Source organism: Colobus angolensis, unplaced genomic scaffold (genome assembly GCF_000951035.1).
Source record: "Colobus angolensis palliatus isolate OR3802 unplaced genomic scaffold, Cang.pa_1.0 Scaffold51, whole genome shotgun sequence".
Lineage (NCBI taxonomy): Eukaryota > Metazoa > Chordata > Mammalia > Primates > Cercopithecidae > Colobus > Colobus angolensis.
The window spans coordinates 12,831,351-12,855,388 of NW_012118599.1; the positions used below are offsets into that span (position 1 = coordinate 12,831,351).

The window sequence follows — 24,038 nt, forward strand, 5'->3', positions numbered from 1 at the left end:
GAGGGGGAGTCGCTGGGCGGCTCGAGCTCCGGGCTCCTGCGGCGGCCGCGGCAGTGTATGGGGGAGGGGGAGCGGGAGGAGGATGAGGGAGGGGGCGGAGCCCCGTATGTCCCGTCCCCCACGCCGGCGTACGCAAGGCGCGCGCGCACTCTCAGATCGCGTCCGCCGGGCTGGGCCTGGCGCGCAGGCGCTGAGGGGAGACCGCGTGGGGCGAAGGCGGCGCTTGGTCGGTGGGGCCCGCGTCGGGATTTTCCCGGGCGGCGAGAGCGGTATGGTGGGGTGCGGGGGTGGGCGTCAAGCCCCTAATTCTCTCCTTCTCTTCCTTTCTCTCCAGTAGGGGAGGCCCACTCCCCGGGGTGAGTGAGGAGAGGCCAGAGAGGGAGGCAGAGGGTCAGTGGGAGGGGTCCCGACGGGGAGGGGAGGCCCCTGACCCGGACCCTCCTCCCTCCGACTCTCCGTGGGCGGCTTCTGCAACTTCCAAGTCCATGGCGCGCTCTCACCTGCTTTCCCCGGGTTGCGGAGCCGACTTGGGGAGGGCGGGCTGCGTTCAGCTCTCGCAGGTCACTCCAGTGCGTGTCCTCGGGCTTCTCCGCTCTCCGCGCCGCCCTCCCCTTTCCCAACTTGGGTCTGGAGATGAGTTGTCCAGACGCCTCTGTCGTGTGAGGATTGAGTTTTTGCTTTCACTCTGTCACGCTGATGAGTGCGCCCTCCCCTAGGCAAGGGGGTTCCCTGGTTTCTCATTTCACCAGAGACTGCATCTATCAGTGATTAAGACTGGAAAGATGAAGGGAGAGACTGAGACTCTTGTATATATATGTCACCCACACAAATAGATCACAAAGGCACAACGGACACCAACCTGGTCTTTTAATTTTTGGTTCCTGGAGGGGACAAAAAGGAAGTTTTGCTTTCCACAGCGGACGATGAATGAACTTTGCCACCATAAGAGATGGATGGGACTGAATTTATAAAGAGGTTAAAAGGGCATATGACAGACACCTTGGGCTACTTGGGAAACTCTGGGAATTTGGGAGATACTTAACTCCCAGGGCTGGTGGTGGTGGGGAACTGCCACTGCTGAACAGAAGGACGCTGCCCACCTGGGGGTTTGGATCTTGTAGTTTGGTCAGCGTCTCTGCTGTATGCTGGCTTTTCAAGAGTTCATTAGTAGCTTGTGGAATGCAACTGTAAGGTTTGATTTATTGCAGTGTTTTTCAAACTGAATCCTATTGGTGAACTGGAAATCAGTTTAGTAGATCACGGCCATTTAAAACATGAAACAGAAAATATCAGACAGTGTTGCACTTAGTAAGGGTATTTTCTTAACACTTGCTTCAGGTGTACACACACGTGTGAGTGTATTAGAAGGTGTTCTACAGTGTGTTTCTGTAGGTCGCAGTGAGAAAAATTGGAAAAGCATTGATGTCCTGTGCCCTTCTATTTGCCCTCTTGCCTTTCTTTGCCTGAGTTTTCAGTCACTTAAAATTGTCCATGAGGATGCAGTTAGCATGCCAGGAATATATAGTAAAGAACAAAGTAGATCTTCTTCACAGAGGTTACTGTGTGAGATGAAAGACAGTTCACTATTCATCACTGGAAATACTGTATGTGCTGTTGAAAAACAAGGATTTTATTGAGGTAAGAAGTTGGTTGGCTTAATTAGGAAGGGCAGTTTTTCAACTGTGACAGAAAGGAAGATGGAGATGAAGCCCATTTTTGGTAAAGTGCCTGGTGGGAAGGGTCTGTGTAGGTTTGGATTCTGGGAGTTGTGAAATTGGTGTAATCTATTGCATGTGTGGAACAATAAAATTCACTTTGAGGTCAAATAGCATTGTAATGGATATCTGAAAAATGGAAGTGGAGGCCATAATTATCTGGTTTTTGGACTTCTGAGGATCACTAGAAGGCTTCTTTTTTTTTTTGGTTCAGTCTGTCTTGCCCAGGCTGGGGAGATCTGGGTGCAGCAGTAAAATCTCAGCTCACTGCAGCCTCTCCTGGAATCTAGCAATTCTTACGCCTCAGCCTCCCGAGTAGCTGGGTCTGCAAGTGCGTGCCACCACTCCTGGCTAATTTTTGTATTTTTAGTAGAGATGGGGTTTCAACATGTTGCCCAGGCTGGTCTCCAACCCCTGGCCTGAATCAGTCTACCCAACTCAGCCTCCCAAAGTGCTGGGATTACAGGCGTGAGCCTCCTTGTCCAGCCAGAAGGCATTTTTTATATGTTTTTATTTTTTACAAAACAGTATAGTTATGAGTCTGAGCATGTGGATTCCTGAGCTATTTCTGCTTGTGCCTGCTTAGGGTCAGCACCTAATCCTTAAGGAGTGTGTGAGCCATCAAGTGACACTTTCCAGGGCAAGCATTTCAAAAAGCCTGACATGAGAATTAAGTGCCTTGTGGAATCCGTGAAGGAACAGTGGCCAAAATATTTTATTATTGCTCCTGAATATTAAAGATAAAATGTTTCCCGGGGTGGGGCGGAGGGAAATAACAACAACAAAAATTTCTCCGGAGTCCACTTTTCAGGTAGTTGGGCACTGAACATGGTTATTTAGACTCTCCTTAGCTCCTAGAGTCTTCAGTGTTGCAAGAATCCTTTAAAACCTATTTTGCTCCACTCATGTCTTTGGGATTATGATACCTGGGCCCACCTAAGATGGATTTTCCTACTGTCAGGTTGCTTGGCTACTTCTTTTTTTTTTTTGAGACAGAGTCTTGCTCTGTCGCCCAGGCTGGAGTGCAGTGGCGCAATCTCGGCTCACTGCAAGCTCTGCCTCCCAGGTTCACGCCATTCTCCTGCCTCAGCCTCCTGCTAGCTGGGACTACAGGCGCCTGCCACTACGCCCAGCTAATTTTTTTTTGTATTTTTAGTAGAGACGGGGTTTCACCATGTTGGTCAGGATGGTCTCGATCTCCTGACCTCGTGATCCGCCCGTCTTGGCCTCTCAAAGTGCTGGGACTACAGACGTGAGCCACCGCTCCCAGCGCTTGGCTAGTTCTTAGGGCTGTGTAGGGGCTCGAAAAGCAGGTTATGGTTTAGCCTTCTATTTTATAGGCTCATGGTTTGTCTGGGTTGTTGCTTACCCTTGGTATGATTTTACATGTGTATTTACAGTGACAACTAGTATGGAAGAGAAGACTGCAGTTCAGATCTCAGAAATGTTCTGGGTCAGGTAATATGCTGAATATTTAAAAAGGTCGTAGTAAAGTAGCTTACCATTCACCAGTGAAACACAACTCAGAGTAGGAAAGCCCTCTGTTAAAAACTCAAAAAATCATTTATGTCTTTAGAAAAGAGAGGAAGCACTTTATCATGTCCACTCTAAACTGAAAACACTTTCAGGGCTGTGATCTTAAAGAGGCATCCATGGTGCTGCCCTGAGAATCAGGGAATAAGCTTGCTCTTCCTGGCCAGGATCTGGTAAACAATTTATCCTGCAGATTTAGTCCCTACTGGATAATTCAGAGAAGGATTGTCCACGTTAAAATGATCCCTTGTATGAGTGAAGCTAAAGCACTTCCATTTCCACACCACTTTGCTTTTCCCAATATGATCTCTGCTTGGCAGAGAGTTGTTGAGACCTGGACAGGTGATTCCAGGGTCACAGACTTGGTGTGAGAGAAGGGGAGAATGGAGTGAAAGAGATACATGCTTTCCATCAGCAGCACCCTCCCATCCCCATTCTTTAACTTTTCCGCACTACTCTCCTGCCAATCTGACATCTTCATAAACCTGGAGCCCACCTAAACCTAGCCCAATAGGAAAGGAATTATGTATATGATTCAGTAGAATTTTACTTTACCTTGTGCAGTTTTTCCTGAGTTTGACCAGATGAAGAATATTACAAATTTATATCTGGATTATAGGTGTTTGTATACTTGTGAGGTAGGGATGGGAGGAGGAGCAAAACTAGATAAACTATACAATTGTCTCCACATTGAAAAACCATCTTGAATAATTGAAAATTGTCAGATCTGTCTAAGTACTACTGCTTACTTTTTTTTTTTTTTGAGGCAGGGTCTCGCTCTGTCACCCAGGCTAGAGTGTTGTGTCAAAATTATGGCTCACTGCAACCCCCAACCCCTGAGCTCCAGTGATCCTCCTCCGTCAGCCTCCCAAAGTGGTGTAATTACAGGTGTGAACCACCATGCCCTGCTTTAAATACTTTTGCAACAAGGTGGGGCATAAGTTAGATAAACAAATATAGGAGAATAACCCTAGACATGTTTTCCCTTTGTGAAATGGGATTGAGAAATGGGGTTTTCTCAGTGGTAGCTGTGGTGGAAACAGCCGATCATGCTATTGAGGGATACTTTACATTGATGGTGCTACTGTGAAAACTCACACCTTGGCAGATCACTCAAAATCAGCTTTAGCTTTGGTCCGAGGCTGTCCTGCGTGTAGTGTAGATATTTAATGAAGAGATGACTTTTTGTTTCCTGAGTTTTTTAAGGATTATGTGGCAGCCTTGCCAAAGGAGGAGTACTTTACCCTGCGTGTGGAACATTTATTTGTATCCATGAAGCTTTAATTAGTGACTAAAGCAGCATCTTCACTGTGCAAGTATTGTGCAGTGTTTAATAAAAACAGCCTTGGGCTCTGATCTGGGCCTTATTGCCTTCTAACCTTGGGTGAGTCAGCCAACAAGCTTTGCATTTCTGTCTTCATTTCTCCAACTCTGTGGAGCCTGCAGAACTGTTCAGAATCATTAGCAGATTCAGCCCCCTTGCGGACTGTTGGTCTTTCCTGTTTGTCTTTGTTTCCATTGGGAGCTCAAGCTGAAATCTTCAAAGAAAGTGATCTGTGTGAAGGTACTTTGAGAATTATAACATGCTATTGTGTGAGGTTACCAAACCACGCACACACCACCACACTTCCTAAAAGGAAATAGTTGGGCAGCAAAAACAGTAATGAGTTTGTAAGCAACAAATGAAAGTACTTATTGGTCCAGAATGGTTGAGGAGAAACCTGAGATGCGAGGGGTTGTGTCTGCGTGACAGGACAGAGGGTCCCAAGAATTCCTTTTTGTTTTTGATTTATCAGAGCTGCCAGGCCTTTGCTTTTCCTATTTTGATTAAGAAGGACATTTATACTCTCACACTGGCAGAGTTTGTCTTTTTGCATCTGGGCTTTCCATTTGATTTCTCAGTGTCTCTTTTCCTGTCCGTTACATACTAGCAGAACCTCCTTTTAAGGCTCATTTGTGATTGTGCTGAACTTTTTGTTTTCTCCTTTTTCTATAGAGGCCATTCCCCTTGAAAGGTCTTTAAAATGTAACCTGCCAGGTACCTAAAGATTGAAATTGTTTAGGTAGAAACAATGTATAATTATATATAGATCTGTGATACTAAATATATTTTGCTGATCCTCAAAACTTAAAGTAATGGTACTTTCCAGCTTTCCACAAAGCATCAGAGGTACAGACTCTTCGTGTCTGCCCTTCCAACTCAGAGTAACTAAAAATGAGCTCTCTGGCAGAGCGTGGTGGCTCACGCCTGTAATCCCAGCACTTTGAGAGGCCGAGGCGGGCAAATCACGAAGTCAGGAGATCGAGACCATCCTAGCTAACACGGTGCAACCCCCGTCTCTACTAAAAATACAAAAAATTAGTGCCTGTAGTCCCAGCTACTCAGGAGGCTGAGGCAGGAGAATGGTGTGAACCCGGGAGGTGGAGCTTGGAGTGAGCGGAGATCGCCACTGCACTCCAGCCTGGGCGACAGAGCAAGACTCCTTCTCTAAAAAAAAGAAAGAAAAAAAAAAAGCTCTCTGTGCCTGTGAGGCTCTCCCAAGTCACTGGGAGCCTGGGTAAAGGGCACAAGAAAAACCACAAACCCCACTGACGTGGAGCCTCTCTGGAGCTGGAGGTTGAATTATAAATCAGTTCTTTTTTTGTTTTGTTTCTGAGACAGAGTCTTACTCTGTCACCTAGGCTGGAGTATAGTGGTGTGATCTCGGCTGAATGCAATCTCCGCCTCCCAGGTTTAAGAGATTCTTCTGCCTTAGCCGGGGACTGACTGTAGCTGGGACTACAGGCACGTACCACCATGCCCTGCTAATTTTTGTATTTTTGGTAGAGACCAAAAATTTGGTATTGTTGGCCAGGCTGGTCTCAAACTCCTGACCTCAGGTGATTGGCCCGCCTTGGCCTCCCAAAGTGTTTGGATTACAGGCGTGAGCCACTGTGCTCAGCCATAAATCAGTTCTGTCCACTTAATAGAGAGTTACTCAGCTGTAGGTGTGCTAGGCACAGTTCTGGGCACTGAGTGTCTGGCACGGAGCAGAGCAAGGGCTGGTCCCTGCTCTCACAGAGCATGCATTCCAATGGGATCTGTAGGGCGATGCCAATTCCCCCATATTCCATTGAAATCCTTAGTCCTCCCGTCCTCCCTTGCCTCTGCAACTGAAGGGAGATCTTAAAGCAAGATGGAAAATGAGCATGGCTTGGATTGTATTAATTTAATTTCTTTTTTCTTTTCCTTCCACCCACCCTCTCTTCCCACCCCCGACCCCAGCTCTTTTTAAGGAGAAGTTGATTCATGTTCTAAAACAGGAGGGTAATACTTAGTGCTGACCAGGAAGTGGCATGAAAAGCCGTCTCTGGCACCAAAGTTTTCCAAATACCTGGCCTCCTCTAAGTGAGAGTGTTGTAGAGAAGGAACTATTGTTGAAGCCAGTCACCTGTGCACAAGACTCAGAGTGACATTCCTTGTGAAACAACCATTGTGTATAGACTAGGTCTGAAGTGATTCAGGGTCTGTGTCCGTAGGATAGATTTATGCTAGGAAATAATATCAGGGTCCATCAAAGTTGCTTTGAAGTAAATTGCTGCCTCTATTGCTCTTCCCTGTTCTGAAGCAGTTATTTTAGTGGTGGGATGAGGCATTTTCCATAGTGGACAGTGTAGGCACCAGGCCCAGGAGGTGAGTCCAAGGGGCCTGGAAAAAAAGCACGGGCTAATCCTCCATGATTAGCACCATCATTCTCTTACAGCGTGTTTGCCTGACATGTCCTGATTCCGAAAATACAGATAAGAGCTCTACCGTGTCTGGATTTCCCTCCGTCAGAGCCATGGGGGATCTGTCTTTCTCCTGGCTACCTCATTTATTTTATTCAACAAGTATTTATTGCACCCCTACTGTTACTATCAGGACTGGCTGGGGTCTTTTGCTAGGGTGGAAGAGGAGGGTACAACAGTTTGTTTTTTTTTTGGAGGGATATGGGACGTATATACAAAAAGTGAATGTATTTGGTTCTTTTGTGCTTTCAAGTTCATAGGAATGCTAACTGCTGGCCATTTGATGCCTGAGTCCTTTGGGTTTAGGTCTAGAGGTCAATATCAGATCCACTAAAGAGCTAGTGAAAAGTCACTGAATTGGGAAATGCTCCCTAGAGACATAAATATATCACTCTTGTGTTTGAAGGCAATACAGGTAATCCTTACCATCAGAGTCTGTGTGGCTCCTGAATTCCTGTAGCATGTTCAGATGCCATGTTGTCAGAATATCTGGTTTCTGAATTTTGGATGGCGAGTAGGAAGAAATAGAATGTTAAAGGACATCAGCCTTATCTCAAAGTATCCACATTTACTCAGTGTCGGTGTTTGGATAGTGAATATTGACTCTCAGAGTTGCCCTGGCACGAGGATGTCCCAGTGTTCAGGAGGGGTAGCAAGTGATGCTGCCGTTTGACACAAGACTTTGTGGAGGAGATTCTTGTGGAGCTGGGTCACATTTGGCTGGGCAGAGATGAGTGTTGGTTGTGGAGTTGGCTTGAGAGCAAGGTGCAGAGAGGAGGCCTGAGTTTGTGTTTGTGCACTGACAGCCTTACAGAGTTTAGGGAGGTGCTTTGTGATGACACCTGAGTCAGGAAAGTTCTGGGAAGCCCTTAAGTGCTTTTGCAGTTCTTGGACTGATGTCAGCGTTTTTGAGGAAGCAGTGTGGTGCTGAGAGGCAGGGTGTTGCACTTCTCGGGAGAGGGAATGTGGGTGGTGCTGGGTTAATCTTGAGGGTTCTGTGGAGTCGTTCAGGAGACTCTTCTCTCCCAGGGAGCCAAGGGCCTGCCAGCATCAGATGGGAACAGCTTGGCAGGGATTTGAGCTAACGCAGCCTGGACCAGAAGGACTCTATTTTTCAGAAGGTTTGTTTTGTTGTTTGTTTTTTGCCAGTTTTTAGCTATTGCTCTGAGTGTGGATCTCTTCTTGCCTCCTGTACTACAAATTGTCTTCAAAACTTAAATTAGACTAAAAGGAATACTTTTCACCTGGTACGTGTCTCCATTTCAGTTGATTCAGCTAGCACTGAATTGGCTGTGAGTAAAATGTGCATGTGACGTCAGTGTTTTTTTTTTTTTTTTTAGATGGAGACTCACTATGTTGCCCAGGCTGGAGTGCAGTGGCCCAACCTTGGCTTACTGCAACCTCCGCCTCCCAGGTTCAAGCAATTCTCCTGCCTCAGCCTCCTGAGTAGCTGGGACTACAGGTGCCCGCCACCACGCCCGTCTTATTTTTGTATTTTTAATAGAGAAGGGGTTTCACCATGTTGGCCAGGCTGGTCTTGAACTCCTGACCTTAAGTAATCTGCCTGCCTTGGCCTCCAGAAGTGCTGGGATTATAGGCATGCATCACCACGCCCAGCTGACGTCAGTATTCTTGATGGAACAAGAATGATTCAATGGTTGTAAAATATTAATATTTAAATTAACGTTGCCATGTTTACTCTGTTGAGTAAGAGCATGGGCTTAGGAAGCCTACAACTGGGGTTCATATTTCAGCCTGGTCACTCCTAGCCATGTGACCTTGGGCAAGTTATTTAACCTCTCTGGGCTTTATTTCTTTGTGTATAACAGTGAGGCTAATAATAATTGTACCCATTTCATAGAGTTTTTTGAGGTTTATTTTATTCATTTATTTTTTTGAGACAGAGTTTTGCTCTTGTCGCCCAGGCTGGAGTGCAATGATGCAATCTCGGCTCACCCCAACTTCCACCGCCAGGGTTCAAGCGATTTTCCTGCCTCAGCTTCCTGAGTAGCTGGGATTACAGACTTGTGCCACCATGCCTGGCTAATTTTGTATTTTTAGTAGAGATGGGGTTTCTCCATGTTAGTCAGGCTGATCCCAGACTCCTGACCTCAGGTGATCTGCCCACCTCGGCTGGGATTACAGGTGTGAGCCACTGTGCCCGGCCATGAAGTTTAAATGAGATGGTACTTAGCCTGCTGCCTGACACATTGTAACCATTTGATAAGTGTTCATAAACAAAGAAAACAGAAAGAGGCCAAATGACCCTTAAAGCTGCTTGACACCCAGGGCTCTCGTGTGAAATGAGCTTTGGTATAGCAGAGCAAGGCTGCAGAGTGCGATTGGAACACCCTTGGACTGAACCTGGATCCAGTTCTGGTTCTGCCCTTGACTAATTGTGGCATTCTACACAAGTCACTTAATCTGCCTGTATATCAATTTTCTAATCTTTAAAATGATATACAACATGATGATGATGATAGCTTATTAGCTGGTAAAGAGTGCCAGGCACTATGCTAAGTGCTTTGCATGGCTTATCTAATTGAATCCTCATAACTACCTTGGGGGAAGATACTGTTAGTATCCCTGTGTTACAGATGGGAAACCAAAGCTCAGCAGTTTGGTTACTTGTCCAGGGTCACCTCACCAGTAAAAGTAAAGCTGGTCTCATTTGGTAGTCTGTGATTCTCTGTGTGTCAGATGTTAGTAGTTGCATACATTAGCTGACTTCTTTTGCATTTAATTTTTCTAATCATAATTACATTTTGGCTAATGCTTCATGGGTTGTCTTAAGGAAAACATTTGGGAGTAAATTTGGGATTTGAGGCTAAATTGTAGTTAATAAGCATTTAAAGGCCAGGTGTGGTGGGTGGCTCACACCCATAATCCCAGCACTTTGGGGGGCTGAGGCGGGAGGATTACATTAACTCAGGAGTACTCAGGAGTTCAAGGCCAACCTGGGCAACAAAGTGAGACCATCATCTCTGAGAAAAAAACCCAAAAAATTAGCCTGGCATCCTGGTGCGTGTCTGTGGTCCTGACTATTCAGGAGGCTGAGGTGGGAGGATCACCTGAGCTTGGGGAGTTCAGGACTGCAGTGAGCTGCAGTTGTACCACTGCATTCCAGCATGGGTGACAGAGCAAGACTGTCTCAAGGAAAGAAAAAAAAAAGTATTTATGGAGTGTCTAGGTATTCCTGGGGAAGAGTGGATTCCTCTGCCCCCCACCCCAACATTCTTATTAAATAAAGTCTTATCTGAGGTGGTTTGAACTTGTGCAAAGCAAAGCTGTGTGTAAATACTACAGTGTAGAGGCTTTTCTTGGCAGACCTCTTGAATGGACACCTCTGCAGCCAAACATTTGGGTGGAAAAACAGGTGTGTTTTGCAGCTGGCTACAGACCTTTCTGAAGCACTCTCTGAAGTGATGTTCTGGTGTTTCAGGGCACTGGCAGCCTCTATATTTGTTAGTGCTAGGGAGCAACAGGGTTGAGATTCTGAAAACTAGAGCCACAAGTCTTGGGTTGGTGTTTGCTCTTTCAACTAACTCTTCAACTTGGTTTCCCAAAGCCCACTTTCAGCTGTAGTATGGTGTAGGTCAGTTTTCCATTTTACAGTGTTGTTTGGGAGACTGACCCAAGTAGAGACTTTGGTCTTTGACTTGGCAAGAGCAGCCTTTGGCTTTGCTTTGCTGGCCTTGAGCTGTACAGGTGTTCTGGCCTTTACATTTGGGGGAAAGGTGATGTAGTGACAGACAACTTGAGTGGCTGCTTAGATACTTTACTTTCTTTTAGGGAGTTAAAGTGCTGGTTTCAGAAGGCGCATGAGTATCAACAAGGGCAATAGTGTGCAGTTTTTCCTCTATGGAGGACTCGAGAAGAAGTCCCTGGCTGGATTTATAACCAAGGGTTCATATTTTCCTCCTGCCTGTGGAAGTGATATAATAAGGAAGGCATTCTCTGTGCTGCTGTATTTTTTTTATAGCAGAAGCTGTTGTGGGCCATGCCACCTCTCCAACCCCAGAGTTAGAACGTGAATCAGCAAAATCAGAGCTAGAGCTCTGTCTAATCATCTGTGTATCCTTTAACCACTAAGATTTATATTTTGTGACTAATGATCTTGTGCTGGAAGTGCCATCTCCCACACAAGTCCCCAAAGAAAACTGGCTGTAAGGGCTGTGACTTAGAAACCAATTTTTCCCCCTCTCGTTTTTCCCGCAGGATCTATCTTGGGATCCCATGGCTTTCTTTACTGGGCTCTGGGGCCCCTTCACCTGTGTACGCAGAGCACTGAGCCATCGCTGTTTCAGGTAACTTTTCCCATTAAGTTCTTAAAACTGTCTTTGTGTAAGCTTCCTATCAGGGCTGGGTGTTATAGTGACTAGAACAGGAGTAAAAACTCAGGGAGGTAAGCATGGAGTTGAGAAAAGCTAAAGGGATCAGGCCGAGCTGGCTTGGTTGGTCTGGTCACAGGATGGGGGATAGGTAAAGAGGTGATGATACTGTTAGAAGTGCGACAGGGAATGGCATATGGTGGAAGCTTTTACTCTTCAGTCCTTGCAAGACTCTTAGAGTGAATCTGACATCTCTCAACCCTATCATTCCCCTAGAGCATTAAAATCCTCTCTTTTAAAAATGAAATTTTTTGAATTACAAAAATAATACATGCCTATTACCAAGAACTTGAGCATGATAGAAGTGTGACACCCTCCTCTTGTAGATGCTAAGCCAGGAGAGCACAGGAGGCATGCCCGTTGGCAGACATGCCTCCTGGCCCTGTCATGCCCTCATCCCACAGGTGTTGCCTGAGCACCGCGCCTGGGGTTGGCCATACAGAGATGAATGAGAGTTGCTTCCTCTCCTCAAAGAATTCTCACTGTCAGCCATAGGAGCAAACTTGAAAATAAGTAACTCTAAGAAAATGTGATAGAATATTTTAATAGAGGATTGTACTTTGGATGGTCTCTCATAGGAGCTGCTAGTGGAGAAAGAGGAGGAGAAAGAGTGGAGGCAGTCTTCTCAAAAGGGAGATGGGGGCAGATCCTGTCTAGGCCTTCAGGAAGAATTGGGAGGAAGGGTGTGCTTGGGGAACTCCAGTAGTTCCTGGTTGCTCCTGCCCAGAGTGGTAGGATGTGTGGCCTTAGAAGGTAGGTAAATTGGGACAAGGTTATTGACAGTGTAGATGGTGGGGAGTAGCATCACTTTTATATTCTTTTTTTTTTGAGACGGAGTCTCGCTTTGTCCCCCAGGCTGGAGTGCAGTGGCCGGATCTCAGCTCACTGCAAGCTCCGCCTCCCGGGTTTTACGCCATTCTCCTGCCTCAGCCTCCCGAGTAGCTGGGACAACAGGCACCCGCCACCTTGCCCAGCTAGTTTTTTGTATTTTTTAGTAGAGATGAGGTTTCACCGGGTTAGCTAGGATGATCTCGATCTCCTGACCTCGTGATCCGCCCATCTCGGCCTCCCAAAGTGCTGGGATTACAGGCTTGAGCCACCACGCCCGGCCCATCACTTTTATATTCTAAAGAGAGCTCTTTGTCGGCAAAGTGAAGTGCAGTGGGAACCAACTAGGACAGTAATGTCACAGTCTTGGTGCAAGAGAGTGAGCTGCTCAATGAAGGAAGTTGTTGGCGGGATTGGAGAGAAAGGACATAGGTGCTTAGCGGGTGATATTAACAGGACTTGGTGGCCAGTTGATGTTGGTGGAGAGAGGTTTATGGCTTGGGTTCTGGTGCTGCTGGAGAAGCCATTATCTAGATAAGAAGTGTAGCAGCAGGAGGAGGTTTGCAAGGGGAGGCAGTGAGGTCAGTTTGGGACCTACTGAGTTTGCAGTATCTATAGAGTAGGGAGTTGAGGAGAGTGTAAATGTATGGAACTAGAATATAGAAGAGAGGCGGGGCTGGAGATGGAATTTACTAGTTGGCAGCAATGCTAATGGGTAAGACTGCCTAGAGTAGGCATAAAAAACAAGAGAAGAGGTCCTAGAATTACCGTGTGGAAACACCAGCATCAGGTGCTAGCATCAGGAAAATAGGAATCCTACTGTAATCGTCTTGTTTAATAATACCTTGTCTGTCTTTAATAAATACTCTCTAAAAAATTTTTTTTCTAATGAGGAAAAATGTATTAAAAGATTGTTACCTTGCCGGGCGCGGTGGCTCAAGCCTGTAATCCCAGCACTTTGGGAGGCCGAGACGGGCGGATCACGAGGTCAGGAGATCAAGACCATCCTGGCTAACACGGTGAAACCCCGTCTCTACTAAAAAGTACAAAAAACTAGCCGGGCGAGGTGGCGGGCGCCTGTAGTCCCAGCTACTCAGGAGGCTGAGGCAGGAGAATGGTGTAACCCGGGAGGCAGAGCTTGCAGTGAGCTGAGATCCGGCCACTGCACTCCAGCCTGGGCCACAGAGCGAGACTCCGTCTCAAAAAAAAAAAAAAAAAAAAGATTGTTACCTTGACTTTTTTCCAGTTTTTGCTATGTTGTGTCAAGGACTTCCCTTTGCAAACTTACCCATATCTTCTAGTTCCTAGCAACATGTAAATAAGAAAATTAGGGAATGGTGTATTCTGGGGAAGCAGGTTTTTCAGGATAGGCAGTGGATGAAGCCTAGCCCATAAGGGATTCCTTTAAGTCCTCAGAGTCCTTTTAGAAAGCAAAGGCTTTAAGTTAGGCTGCTGTGAAGTTCATTGTCACATTGGGTTCTCTTTAAAACTCATCCAAATTGAGATCTTGACACAACAGCAGAAGCTCTCAATTGTGAGGAAACTGTTGTGGGTACAGATAAGTCTTCACAAAGTCCTGACTTTCAGTTGCTGCTCCCGGACAGCACTCTGCTGTGTGTGTGTTGCTGACATGTACTTTCTCCCTAGCCTTGACCTCTCAAAGAGGCCTGTGCACCCTCACCATGAGAGATACAGACTGCAGACTTTTTTTTCTCCCACCAGCACCACTGGGAGCCTGAGTGCGATTCAGAAGATGACGCGGGTACGAGTGGTGGACAACAGTGCCCTGGGGAACAGCCCATACCATCGGGCTCCTCGCTGCATTCATGTCTATAACAAGAATGGAGTGGGCAAGGTGGGCGACCAGATACTACTGGCCATCAAGGGACAGAAGAAAAAGGCGCTCATTGTGGGACATTGCATGCCTGGCCCCCGAATGACCCCCAGATTTGACTCCAATAACGTGGTCCTCATTGAGGACGACGGGAACCCTGTGGGGACACGAATTAAGACACCCATCCCCATCAGCCTGCGCAGGCGGGAAGGCGAGTATTCCAAGGTGCTGGCCATTGCTCAGAACTTTGTGTGAGTTGAGCCCAGGCCTCTGGTTGCAGGAGGGCTCGTGAATGGAGCAGTTCTGAGAACCACACTTTTGCTAAGGGAGCTTGGGAGCCACGTGGCTGCTCCCTTCACACTGGGTAACAGTGTAATGTCCTGTGGGAGAATAAATATATTCATTTATGTGTTCTTCCGGAGCTTTCTGGGATGTGGTGGGAAAATAAATGACACTGAAACAGTTGAAAGGTGGCTTACCCAAGTCTGGCCACACGGGGTAGCATTCTTTACATGGAGCAGCCTTGGTGCCAGGGTCTGAGCCCTTTTCTGGTTTGGACCCTGTGAGTTCATGCAGGACTGTCAGGCCCTGGAAAACTGAGGTACACACCAAATGCCAATTTATAAATGTACCGTGGAGTCAGCCACTTTCTTTTTTTTTTTCTTTTTTTTTTTTTTGAGACGGAGTCTCGCTCTGTTGCCCAGGTTGGAGTGCAGTGGCCGGATCTCAGCTCACTGCAAGTTCCGCCTCCCGGGTTTACGCCATTCTCCTGCCTCAGCCTCCCAAGTAGCTGGGACTACAGGCGCCGGCCACCTCGCCCGGCTAGTTTTTTTGTATTTTTTTAGTAGAGATGGGGTTTCACCGTGTTAGCCAGGATGGTCTTTATCTCCTGACCTCGTGATCCTCCCGCCTCGGCCTCCCAAAGTGCTGGGATTACAGGCTTGAGCCACCGCGCCCGGCCGAGTCTGCCACTTTCTAACCAAAAGATATTTGTTTTTATTTTTCTCATCCCAAATATCCTCTTCCTGTATTACTGGGCTTGAGGCTTTAAAAGGTTATAAAGATGACCGGGTTAGCATGGAATAAGAGCAGAGAGGCTGATTTAATCTAGTGAACATTCCCTTTAGGCTGTAGTAAAGCCCAGACAGTAATTCTTTCTTTGTTCTGGATAGTCTGCCAGAACACTCCTCTGTGCCCAGTAGCAGCGTTTCCTTCCTGGACTGCTGGAGAAATGGATACATTCTTACATTTTGCAGATGACATAATCTTGGGCCTGTACAGGTGATTCAGCGACAGTTATCTTTCCTTCATCTGTTGGTCTGCTTGGGGAGATATAAAGGCTCCCTTAGTTTCTTTAGTGGAATCTCATCAACTTATTTATAAATTCTTTTTTTTTCCTTCTTTTTTGAGACGGAGTCTCGCTCTGTCACCCAGGTTGGAGTGCAGTGGCATGATCTTGGTTCACTGCAACCTCCACCTCCCAGGTTTAAGCAATTCTCCTGCCTCAGCCTCATGAGTAGCTGGGATTACAGGCATGCGCCACCACACCTAGCTGATTTTTGTATTTTTAGTAGAGACGGGGTTTCACCATGTTGGTCAGGCTGGTCTCGAACTCCTGACCTTGTGATTTGCCCACCTGGGCTTCCCAAAGTGCTGGGATTACAGGTGTGAGCCACTGTGCCCGGCCTTTTTTTTTTTTTTTAATTCATTTAGAATACCTTAGGTAGTTAACTCATTAAATGAATAACTAATCTCAGTGGCTTCTGAGAGTCAGAGTAGGATAATAATTAGGAACACAGGCTCTTATAGCCAGACTGTGTGGGTTTGAAGCCTGACTCTACCACTTAGTGACTATGGGCAAATTATTTTACTTTTCTGTGGCTCAGTTTCCTTATCTAAAAGGGGATGTAATGTACCTACTTGATAGAATTGTTGTGAAGATTAAATGAGTTTGTACCCGTAAGTGCTTAGAACAATATCCTGGCAATAAGCACTCAGGCTGGGCATGGTGGCCCATGCTTGTAGTCTCAGCTCCTCAGGAAGCTGAGGTAGGAGGAGCACTTGAGCTCAAGAGTTGAGTCCAGCCTTAGCAACATGGCAAGACCATGTTGCTAAAAAAAAATGCAAAAAAAACCCAAAACACTCAATAGGTACTTTTAGAAATAGGAATTAGGTATTTCCTATTGTCACAACTGCATGGGTCAGCACTGAGAAAACAAAGGTGAGTAAAAGCAGGTGTGGTCCCTGCCTTCCTGGAGCTTATAGAGTCCCAGGGGAAATCAACATGAATCAATTCCTCAAACAAGTGCAAAGTCCCAAGTGTAGCAAGGGTCAGTGATAAAGGAGCTAGAGTTTTTCAGTGGGATCAGAGGCAGCTTCCCTGAGGAAGGATTGCATCAGCTGCAGTCCGAATATGTACAGTGATAGAAGTCAGTAGTGGTTACCTGGGGGGTAGGGAAGGTGTAGACTGGAAAGGGGAAAGAGGGAACCTTTTGGGTCTTAGGAATGTTCTAAATCTAGATCTGTGTGGGAGTTCCATGAGGATAGACATCTATAAATAATTATTGAGCTATATGCTTTAGTGCACTTCACTCATAGTGAAATAAATGAATAGGCATTAGCTAGGTGAGAGAAGAGGAGGAAACATTGCTGGTAGAGGGAAGGGCATGTGCACAAATCCTGTGACAGGAGGGAATGGGATAAATGTCAGGTCTAGAAGAAAAAGCCATTGTGGCTGGAGCCACAAGAGGGATCATGGTGTGGGTTGAAGCCAAAAGAGGAGTGGGGCTTTATGAGCCCTTGGAAGATTTTCCTCATGCTGAGGGCATTGGGATGCTGTTGGAGAGTAATTTAGCAAGTGGAATAAGGCTGGTGGGAGGGGAGACATGGTTAGATTTGCTCTGCAGAGAGATCCTCGGGGAGGTCAGAAGGGATGAGTGTGTGCTTTGCAATAGACTATATGCGCGGTGATAATACGGACCGGGGTGGTGGTGGAGGGCAGTGGGCATCTTTAGGAGGTGGAGTTGACTTGGTAATGGGTTAGTAATGGGGAATAGTAATGGGGAAAGGCTGGGGATGGGTCTGAGGTTTCTGGCTTCTATGCTGGATGGTTGGTCGTGTTGAACATGGAGCTAGGCTGGAGGATTAGGGAGGAAGAGCAGTTGTGGGCAAGCTGAATGGAAGTGCCTTTGAGACATCGAAGAGATGTCGAGTAGGTAGCTGGATATAAATCTCTTAAATTGAAATAACGCTGAGGACACTGAGTTTCAGAGGTCAGAGGTGATTTCTCGGTTCTACAGCTAGTAAGTGGTAAAGCTGGTCTCAGAGCTGGATCCTGTGACTTCCAACCCAGGGTCCTCCCACAACATCATTGGGTCTTCCTTTCGTAGTTGATGAGTCTACTCCATCTTGACCCGATTCTTACTAGCTGTGAACCTAGAGGCTGATGTTCTGATTTTCCTGAGTTCTGTGGGCACACCTTGGAGCCTGTTGCCCACTGAGCCTTGACTGCAATGAGGCAGAGGCTCTTAGTTTTATATCTTCCATTGGAGGAGCACATCGCTCCCCAGGGCTCCTCTGACTAAGCCTGATTCAAGGTACTCTGGGTATTTTAGGAGCTAATATCCTCTCCTTCTGGCCCTCTGGAAGGGCTGACATGCTCTGCTGCAGTGGTTGGATGTGGTCAAGGAGGAGGAATCATTGAAACCAGGGCCTGCTTTGCCAGTGGTGAGTGTTTCTCTCCAGTGGCAGCAGCTGGTGCTCAGCAAGTTCTTAATGTCCCTGCTTTCTGTGCTACTTCCTAAAGGCTGTGGGAGGTAGAGAGCCCTGGCCTGAGGCAAAGGGAAGGTGGAATTGTTCTCAGCCTGGCACCACTTGCTCAAGGGCTGGACCTTTGTTCTCACTGGGGCAGCTTGACCCAAGCTGCCCTCTGGCTTCTCAGGTTGCTTGCTTTCTGGGGTCAGCCTCACTTCTTCCTCTGCCCTTAGTCAGCAGAAAGTGTCTTCCTTTCACGTGCTTGCAGGGTGCTGCCTCCCCTCACCCGCCTCCCTGCTGTTGAGGTTTGCCAGAGTCATTCAGATGACTCTCCTCTGTCCTCGCTGTCCCCTGCTCTGGTCTTCATGGACTTAAACCCTCTTCCCAAGGTGTTCTGTGCTGACCACTGGAAGGCTGTGGTTTCAACAAAGTCTGTGGCCAGGGCCTGTGACGCAGGCCCTTGCAGCACAGCCCAGAATAGCCTTGGCTTTGCTGCTTTTCCAGCTGCCCTATCACTTTGCAGGCTGGGATCTAATTTGCTGTCCACCCTCTCCACCCCAGTCTCTCAGCCAGTGCTGCTTTCTTTGCCCATAAAATATTTATAATCACAGATTATGTTTCCCTATGAGTATAAACTTGCTTTTGTTGTTTTTCCCCTTCTGTGCCCTTAAGAATCTGCCCCTGACAGGCCAAAGGGCTTTATTCTCTGGGTTCATGGACTTCATCACACTTTCTTGGCTGAAGTGGCTGGCTCCACTCATGGTCCTCCTTCCTCTGCTAGACCACTGCTGAAGAAATGTGAGAAAGGAGCTCTAGGTTAGTAATTGTAGTCAGAGACCTGGGTTCCAGATGGAACCCTGCTGCTTACTGGCCACAGCCTCTCGAGTTGGGATCTTATTGCTCGAGGGCTTGGTGCTCAGGACCTCTGGCCAATGGGTGTGACTCCTAAGGACCAGCCACATTGAGGGATATGCCCTTGGCTGCTGATGAGGTGAGGGGGTACCTGGCCAAAGTGTGTGCAGAGAGGCCTTGCCACCATCAGCACTCCTGAAGCTAGTCACCTCTGGCACAGATGTCCAGTCTACTTCCTGTGTGCCTTTGGGAAGTAGCACAGAAAGCTGGGAAATTAAGAGCCACTAAGTACCAGCTGCTGCAACTGGGGAGAAGCACTCACCACTGAGTTTCTCCCCTGAAATTCTCAAGCCCAGCCTTGCACTTAGGAGGGCAGTGGTCACTGTGAGGCAGAATTCACTGGAGGTGTGCCTCGTCCTGTGTCAGAGTGAGGAGGAGGGCCAGGGCTGGGGTCTCTCCGGGGGTGAGATCCTACTGTGCAGGCGGGAGCCCAAGGCCGTTCCTCTCCAACCTCCCTGGGTGCAGCCTCCTCAGTGTCCTTGCTCAGGCCTCTCATTGCCTTTCTTGGCCTCTTCTCATGGTCTTTTGATTTTCTTTCTCAGTGGCTGAGAAATCTTGTTTTTGACAAAAATTGTTTAATACTGTACTCAAATGCTTAACTGAAATTCGAATCTGTACCAGCAGCTGCATTTCTTTTCGTCCTCTAATTTTGTAATTCAGACTTAAAATCGTGGGACTTTTGTTTTATTCTTTCCCACCCGGAGGATGGTAACAGATCACAATTCAGTTCTTCCCAGCATTTTGGACACCTTCTTGCTGAATTATTTTGCCAAATATTAGTAATTTTCTGAATTATTTGGGCTTCCTGGGCTGAAAGTGGTGATGAGTTTGCTTCTCAACTTTCAGTATAAAGATGGTGATTCCCAGCTAGATTTGGAAACAGTAATAATCTGTTGTCATTTGCTTGATATTATGGCAGGCTGTTTCATAAGACACGCCACAGGCATTTTTAAAATGAAAATTAAACTTATTTTATTTTGGGAGTTTCTTAAGAACTCCTGAATAATTGTGATACCTTTGGATATTATGAAACCTTGATTGGCAACTGATTTGAGGTCAAGTGTTTACACACTCAATAGAGACAGTTCTTGGCCAATCTGGACTGATGATCCAGTGTGTGATGACAGCTGCTCTCCCTGCTCCCCACTGAGATCCCTGTTGATTGGCACCAGCTCTCAGGGGGCTGCCCAGCACAGGAAGAGGAGAGAAAGAGAGACCTTTGGGTGGTGGCCTTCTCAAGGGATACTACACCTGGCCTCCAGTGGGTTTCCCAGGCAGGGAGTGGGCTGTGCTGCCCCATGCCCACAGGCTAACCCAGTGCCCTTCCTAGCTGGCCATGGCTAATGTCTTCAAAGAGGCAGGCACACATGGGTCAGGGAGCCAGGGCTTTCATTTGTCCATGTGTCTCACTGGCGTCCTGTCAACCAACTGCATTAACTTACCAGTTTGCTGCCAGGTCTGGTAAAAGGTTTGCAGGTAAAGAAGGATGAAATCCTTGTCTGAAATTAGGTTTCAAGGTTATCTCTGGATTTTGTTTCTCCAGGCTGGGTCCCCATAATTGAGGGCAAGGCTTTGTTGGAGTTAACTCACCTATGGCCTCAGAACAGTTTATATCAAAACAAAGCTGAAGTGGATTCCCACCATTGTGGTTTGGACCATTCATGATGACCATGTCGACTTGGGGGACTGAGGAGCCACCCACATTTCATATATGAGAGTAACAGAACTCGAGTTTTCTCGTGCCCGGTCCAGCTCTTTTCACTGCATCTGACTGTGACATAATACACAGTTTTACTCTGTTGCCCAGGCTGGAGTGCAGTGGCGTGATCTCGGCTCACTGCAGCCTCCGCCTCCTGGGTTCAAGTGATTCTCCTGTCTCAGCCTCCCGAGTAGCTGGGATTACAGGTGCCTGCCACCACACCCAGCTAATTTTTGTATTATTAGTAGAGAGAGGGTTTCAACATGTTAGGCTGGTCTTGAACTCCTGAGACCTCAAGTGATCTGCCCACCTTGACCTCCCAAAATGCTGGGATTAGAGGCATGAGCCACCACATACTTTTGAAATGGGGCCTGAAAAATACTTTTGAATGGGGCCATACCTGTCCAGCCTGCAGAGGCAGGAAGCAGCATTGCTTGTGAGGAGTTTAGAGAACCTCAGCTGCACTGAGGAGCAGGACTTCCCAAGGCATGTGGATGAGGTGGTTGGAGTATGTGGTGCTGGTGGGTCGGAGGGAGGCAGGATGCTTGTGAGCTGGGGTCTGAAACCTCTCTGGGGCTCTCTGAGAGCTTCAGAGCCCACCTTGCTGCTTTTTCTTTCTTCTGAGTAGGCGCTTCCTCACTGGGATCCACGTGATTTCTGAACCCCCCTGGCAGACCTCTACCTCTGTGTAGCACTTCCCAGTTTGCAGAGTGCCTTCACCTTTTAGTCCTAGAAGGTTTCTTCCAGCGTAGAACTTCTGTGACTCCAGGCCTGGTGACAACTCTGAATAGTAGGTAGGGCTGGTGTCCCTGTTTTAAAGATAGGAAACGGGAAGTAAGTGGTAGAGTTGGGCCAGTGTTCTCTTTCCTCTGTGGGGCCCCAGCTGAGCCCTGTTGCTCCTCAGCATAGCACTTCTTACAGCACTTTGAAATTGGGCAAGCCCGTGGCTCAGGGGCGGTCTCTGTCTTGTTCATAGTTCTGTCACTGATGCTAAGTAGATGCACAGAAATATGAGAGCTGAAAAGTTAAAATTTGTATTCTCAATTTAGGAGTCGCATATAGACATCTAGTATAGGGGTTGGTAAAAATTAAGACATTATGGAGTGTCTACAAGGACCCGTGGTGGACAGAGTTGCCTATCGCCACATAGATCCTTATCTCAAGGGCCTCACCCACGCTGGCCAGATGCCCAGTGTTTCCTGTTTCCCCATTACACTCCAGTTTATGACTCCAGTTTAAGGTATCCTATGATGTCTGTAACCCCTTAAGCTGGAGTGTGTTTTTACTCTTCATGTTTTAGGGGAAAAAAAGCTGTACAAGAGATAAGGCAGTGGTTCTCAGCTGAGGACGTTTGGCAGTGCCTGGAGAGAGTGTTAGTTGTCACAACTAGGGGCAGCATCTAGGGGGTAGAGTCCAGGGATGCTGCTGGCCATGCTACATTGTGCAGGACTGCCCCACAACAAAGAATTTCCTGGCCCCAAGTGCTAACAGTCTTAAGGGTGAGTTAGGTGGGACCTGTTGCGTGTAAGGAGGACAGAGAGCATCTGGGAGTCATAGTGAGCCGATGGTTCATAAATAGTGGTGTGGAATTGTAGGAATGAAGCCACATTACAATCCATGGAGATAGTAGGAATGAAGCCACATTGCAATCCATGGAGATATGTACTTGCTCACTGTTTATCTGCCCATTGCCATGATTTGGGCCCTACAGCTGGAGCAGGTGTTGGAAAATTTAGAAAGACTGCAGCTTACTGAAGGGTTGAGGCCAGCAATCAAGGCCATCGGAGGATCATGATTGTATGTGCAGTGCTCTGGGTTGGGGGTTGAGGCCAAAGCTTTAACTTGGGCTCAGCCGCTGGCTCGCATGTCAGGTCACTTTGGCTGGTCACATTTCTCAGAGCTTTGGTTTCTGCCTCTGCCCTTACCTCTCAGGGCTGTCTTAGCAGTGGTACCGGTAACCATCCTGCCTTACAAATCTTACAACTTTGGAGTCACTTTTGGGTTTGTCCTACTTTTCCCTTTTCTTTTTTCTTTTTTTCTGGAGATGGAGTTTCGCTCTTGTTGCCCAGGCTGGAGTGCAGTGGTGCGATCTCGGCTCACCACAACCTCTGCCTCTGGGGTTCAAGTGATTCCCATGCCTCAGCCACCTGAGTAGCTGGGATTACAGGCATGCGCCACCACACCCGGCTACTTTTGTATTTTTAGTATAGATGGGGTTTCTCCATGTTGGTCAGGCTGGTCTCAGACTCAGACCTCAGGTGATCTACCCACCTCAGCCTCCCAAAGTGCTGGGATTATAGGCATGAGCCACCACCCCCAGCCTCATTTTTGTTTTTTATGAAGTGCTGTCCATTCTCCTACAGAAGCAGTGCTGTTCCTTTTCCTTCTGGAACTTCACATTTCGTCCCAGGGCTCTGACCTGGTCTTGGCATGCTGCCAACTTCTTGTGACAATCTAGCTGCCCACTGGAGGCAGCTCTTGGAGGTAGAAGCCACATCTCTCCCGCCTTGGTCTCTAGCACATGGTAGTAGGAACAGACAGGAAATTAATTTATTGAGGGCTTGCTTTGTACCAGTTTTGTGCTGGACACTTTACATATTCTCTTCCAAGTCTTCACAATGATGCCGTGTGATTATTGTGTCTGATTTATGAGTGAGAAAACCCAGGCTGAGAATAGTTAAGGGACTTGTAGTCAAGTGACAGGCTGAGATTTGAAGTCAGGACCACCTGGCCTCATTTCTGCTTTCTGCTGCACTGACCTGTGGTGGAAATATTTCTTGGTAATGTGCCCTCCCTCAGCTATTAAAATAGCTTTCCGGAAGCATCCGTTGGATGACCACTGTGGATACTTGTAGTTACTTCCAGTTGCCTCTTAGGTCAGCACCTTCCGGCCCAAGCTGAGGTCAGTGCTTCCTGCTGGAGGTTGGCTCCTGGCCTTATTTAACACCACTGTTTCCTGTCACTCCACAGCTTGGTCATCTATGCTGGCCAAGGAAATGGGCCAGTCTTCGTTCTCTGCACTTGGCCGACTGGGGGCTTCCTGGGTCTTGGCTCACCCTGGAACTCTTAACACCCGTTTCCAAGTGGGTTCCTAATGTTTGCTGAGTGAGCTATCAAGTGAAAGCAGAGTGTGGGTTCTTCCCCATCCCCACAAAGGGCCACCACTCACCTTCTCCAAAGCCAATTTCTCATCTGGAAAACCCAAGCCAAAGAAGTCCCTTGCAGCCTGGCAGAGGAGCTCTGCCCACTCGGTGCTCTCAACCTGGAGGGCGGGGGTTTGTCCCACTTGGAGACCTTGACTTTGCTCATTGCTTCTCCAACCCTGTCAGTACTGTACTGTTGCTGCCTTTACACAGGCATAAGCCATGCTGACACCACAGGTGAGCCTTGCCACATTTTTGGCCTGGAATGTCATTTTCTCCCTGGAGAAGTGGTCGGTCATCCTGTGGAGCCCTGCTCAGATGTCTCATCAGTGAAGTTCTGTTCAATTGACATTGATTGAGCCCTGGGTTGGACATCTGAATCTGTCCCTCAGGGTCCCTCTCACCCTTTTCCACCCTGCCCTGTGCCCCAGGAGGCTGACCTGTACAGACTGCATCAGCAGG

The 24,038-nt window shown here is 47.5% G+C and overlaps 1 protein-coding gene across 3 annotated transcripts; it reads left to right on the plus strand.

Annotated features, from left to right (window-relative positions):
* Positions 1-121: 121 nt before the first annotated feature.
* MRPL14 (mitochondrial ribosomal protein L14) lies at positions 122-14,538 on the plus strand. 3 transcript variants are annotated; one of them, XM_011960334.1, is made up of 3 exons: positions 122-269; positions 11,235-11,323; positions 13,958-14,534. In XM_011960334.1, the coding sequence occupies exons 2-3, from the start codon at positions 11,253-11,255 to the stop codon at positions 14,322-14,324; spliced, it is 438 nt and encodes a 145-aa protein (XP_011815724.1). In that variant the 5' UTR covers positions 122-269; positions 11,235-11,252; the 3' UTR covers positions 14,325-14,534. The 3 variants fall into 3 exon arrangements, with proteins under 3 accessions (XP_011815724.1, XP_011815725.1, XP_011815727.1); XM_011960335.1 differs by lacking the exon at positions 122-269 and adding an exon at positions 313-356 and having other exon boundaries at positions 13,958-14,538; XM_011960337.1 differs by lacking the exon at positions 122-269 and adding an exon at positions 998-1,638 and having other exon boundaries at positions 13,958-14,538.
* The last annotated feature ends 9,500 nt before the right edge of the window (positions 14,539-24,038 follow it).

Excerpts from the sequence above, each read along its gene's own strand:
- MRPL14 (XM_011960334.1), top strand. The coding sequence starts at position 11,253 with ATGGCTTTCTTTACTGGGCTCTGGGGCCCCTTCACCTGTGTACGCAGA. Across the intron at positions 11,324-13,957 it reads CTGAGCCATCGCTGTTTCAG|CACCACTGGGAGCCTGAGTG; the intron begins GTAACTTTTCCC and ends TTCTCCCACCAG.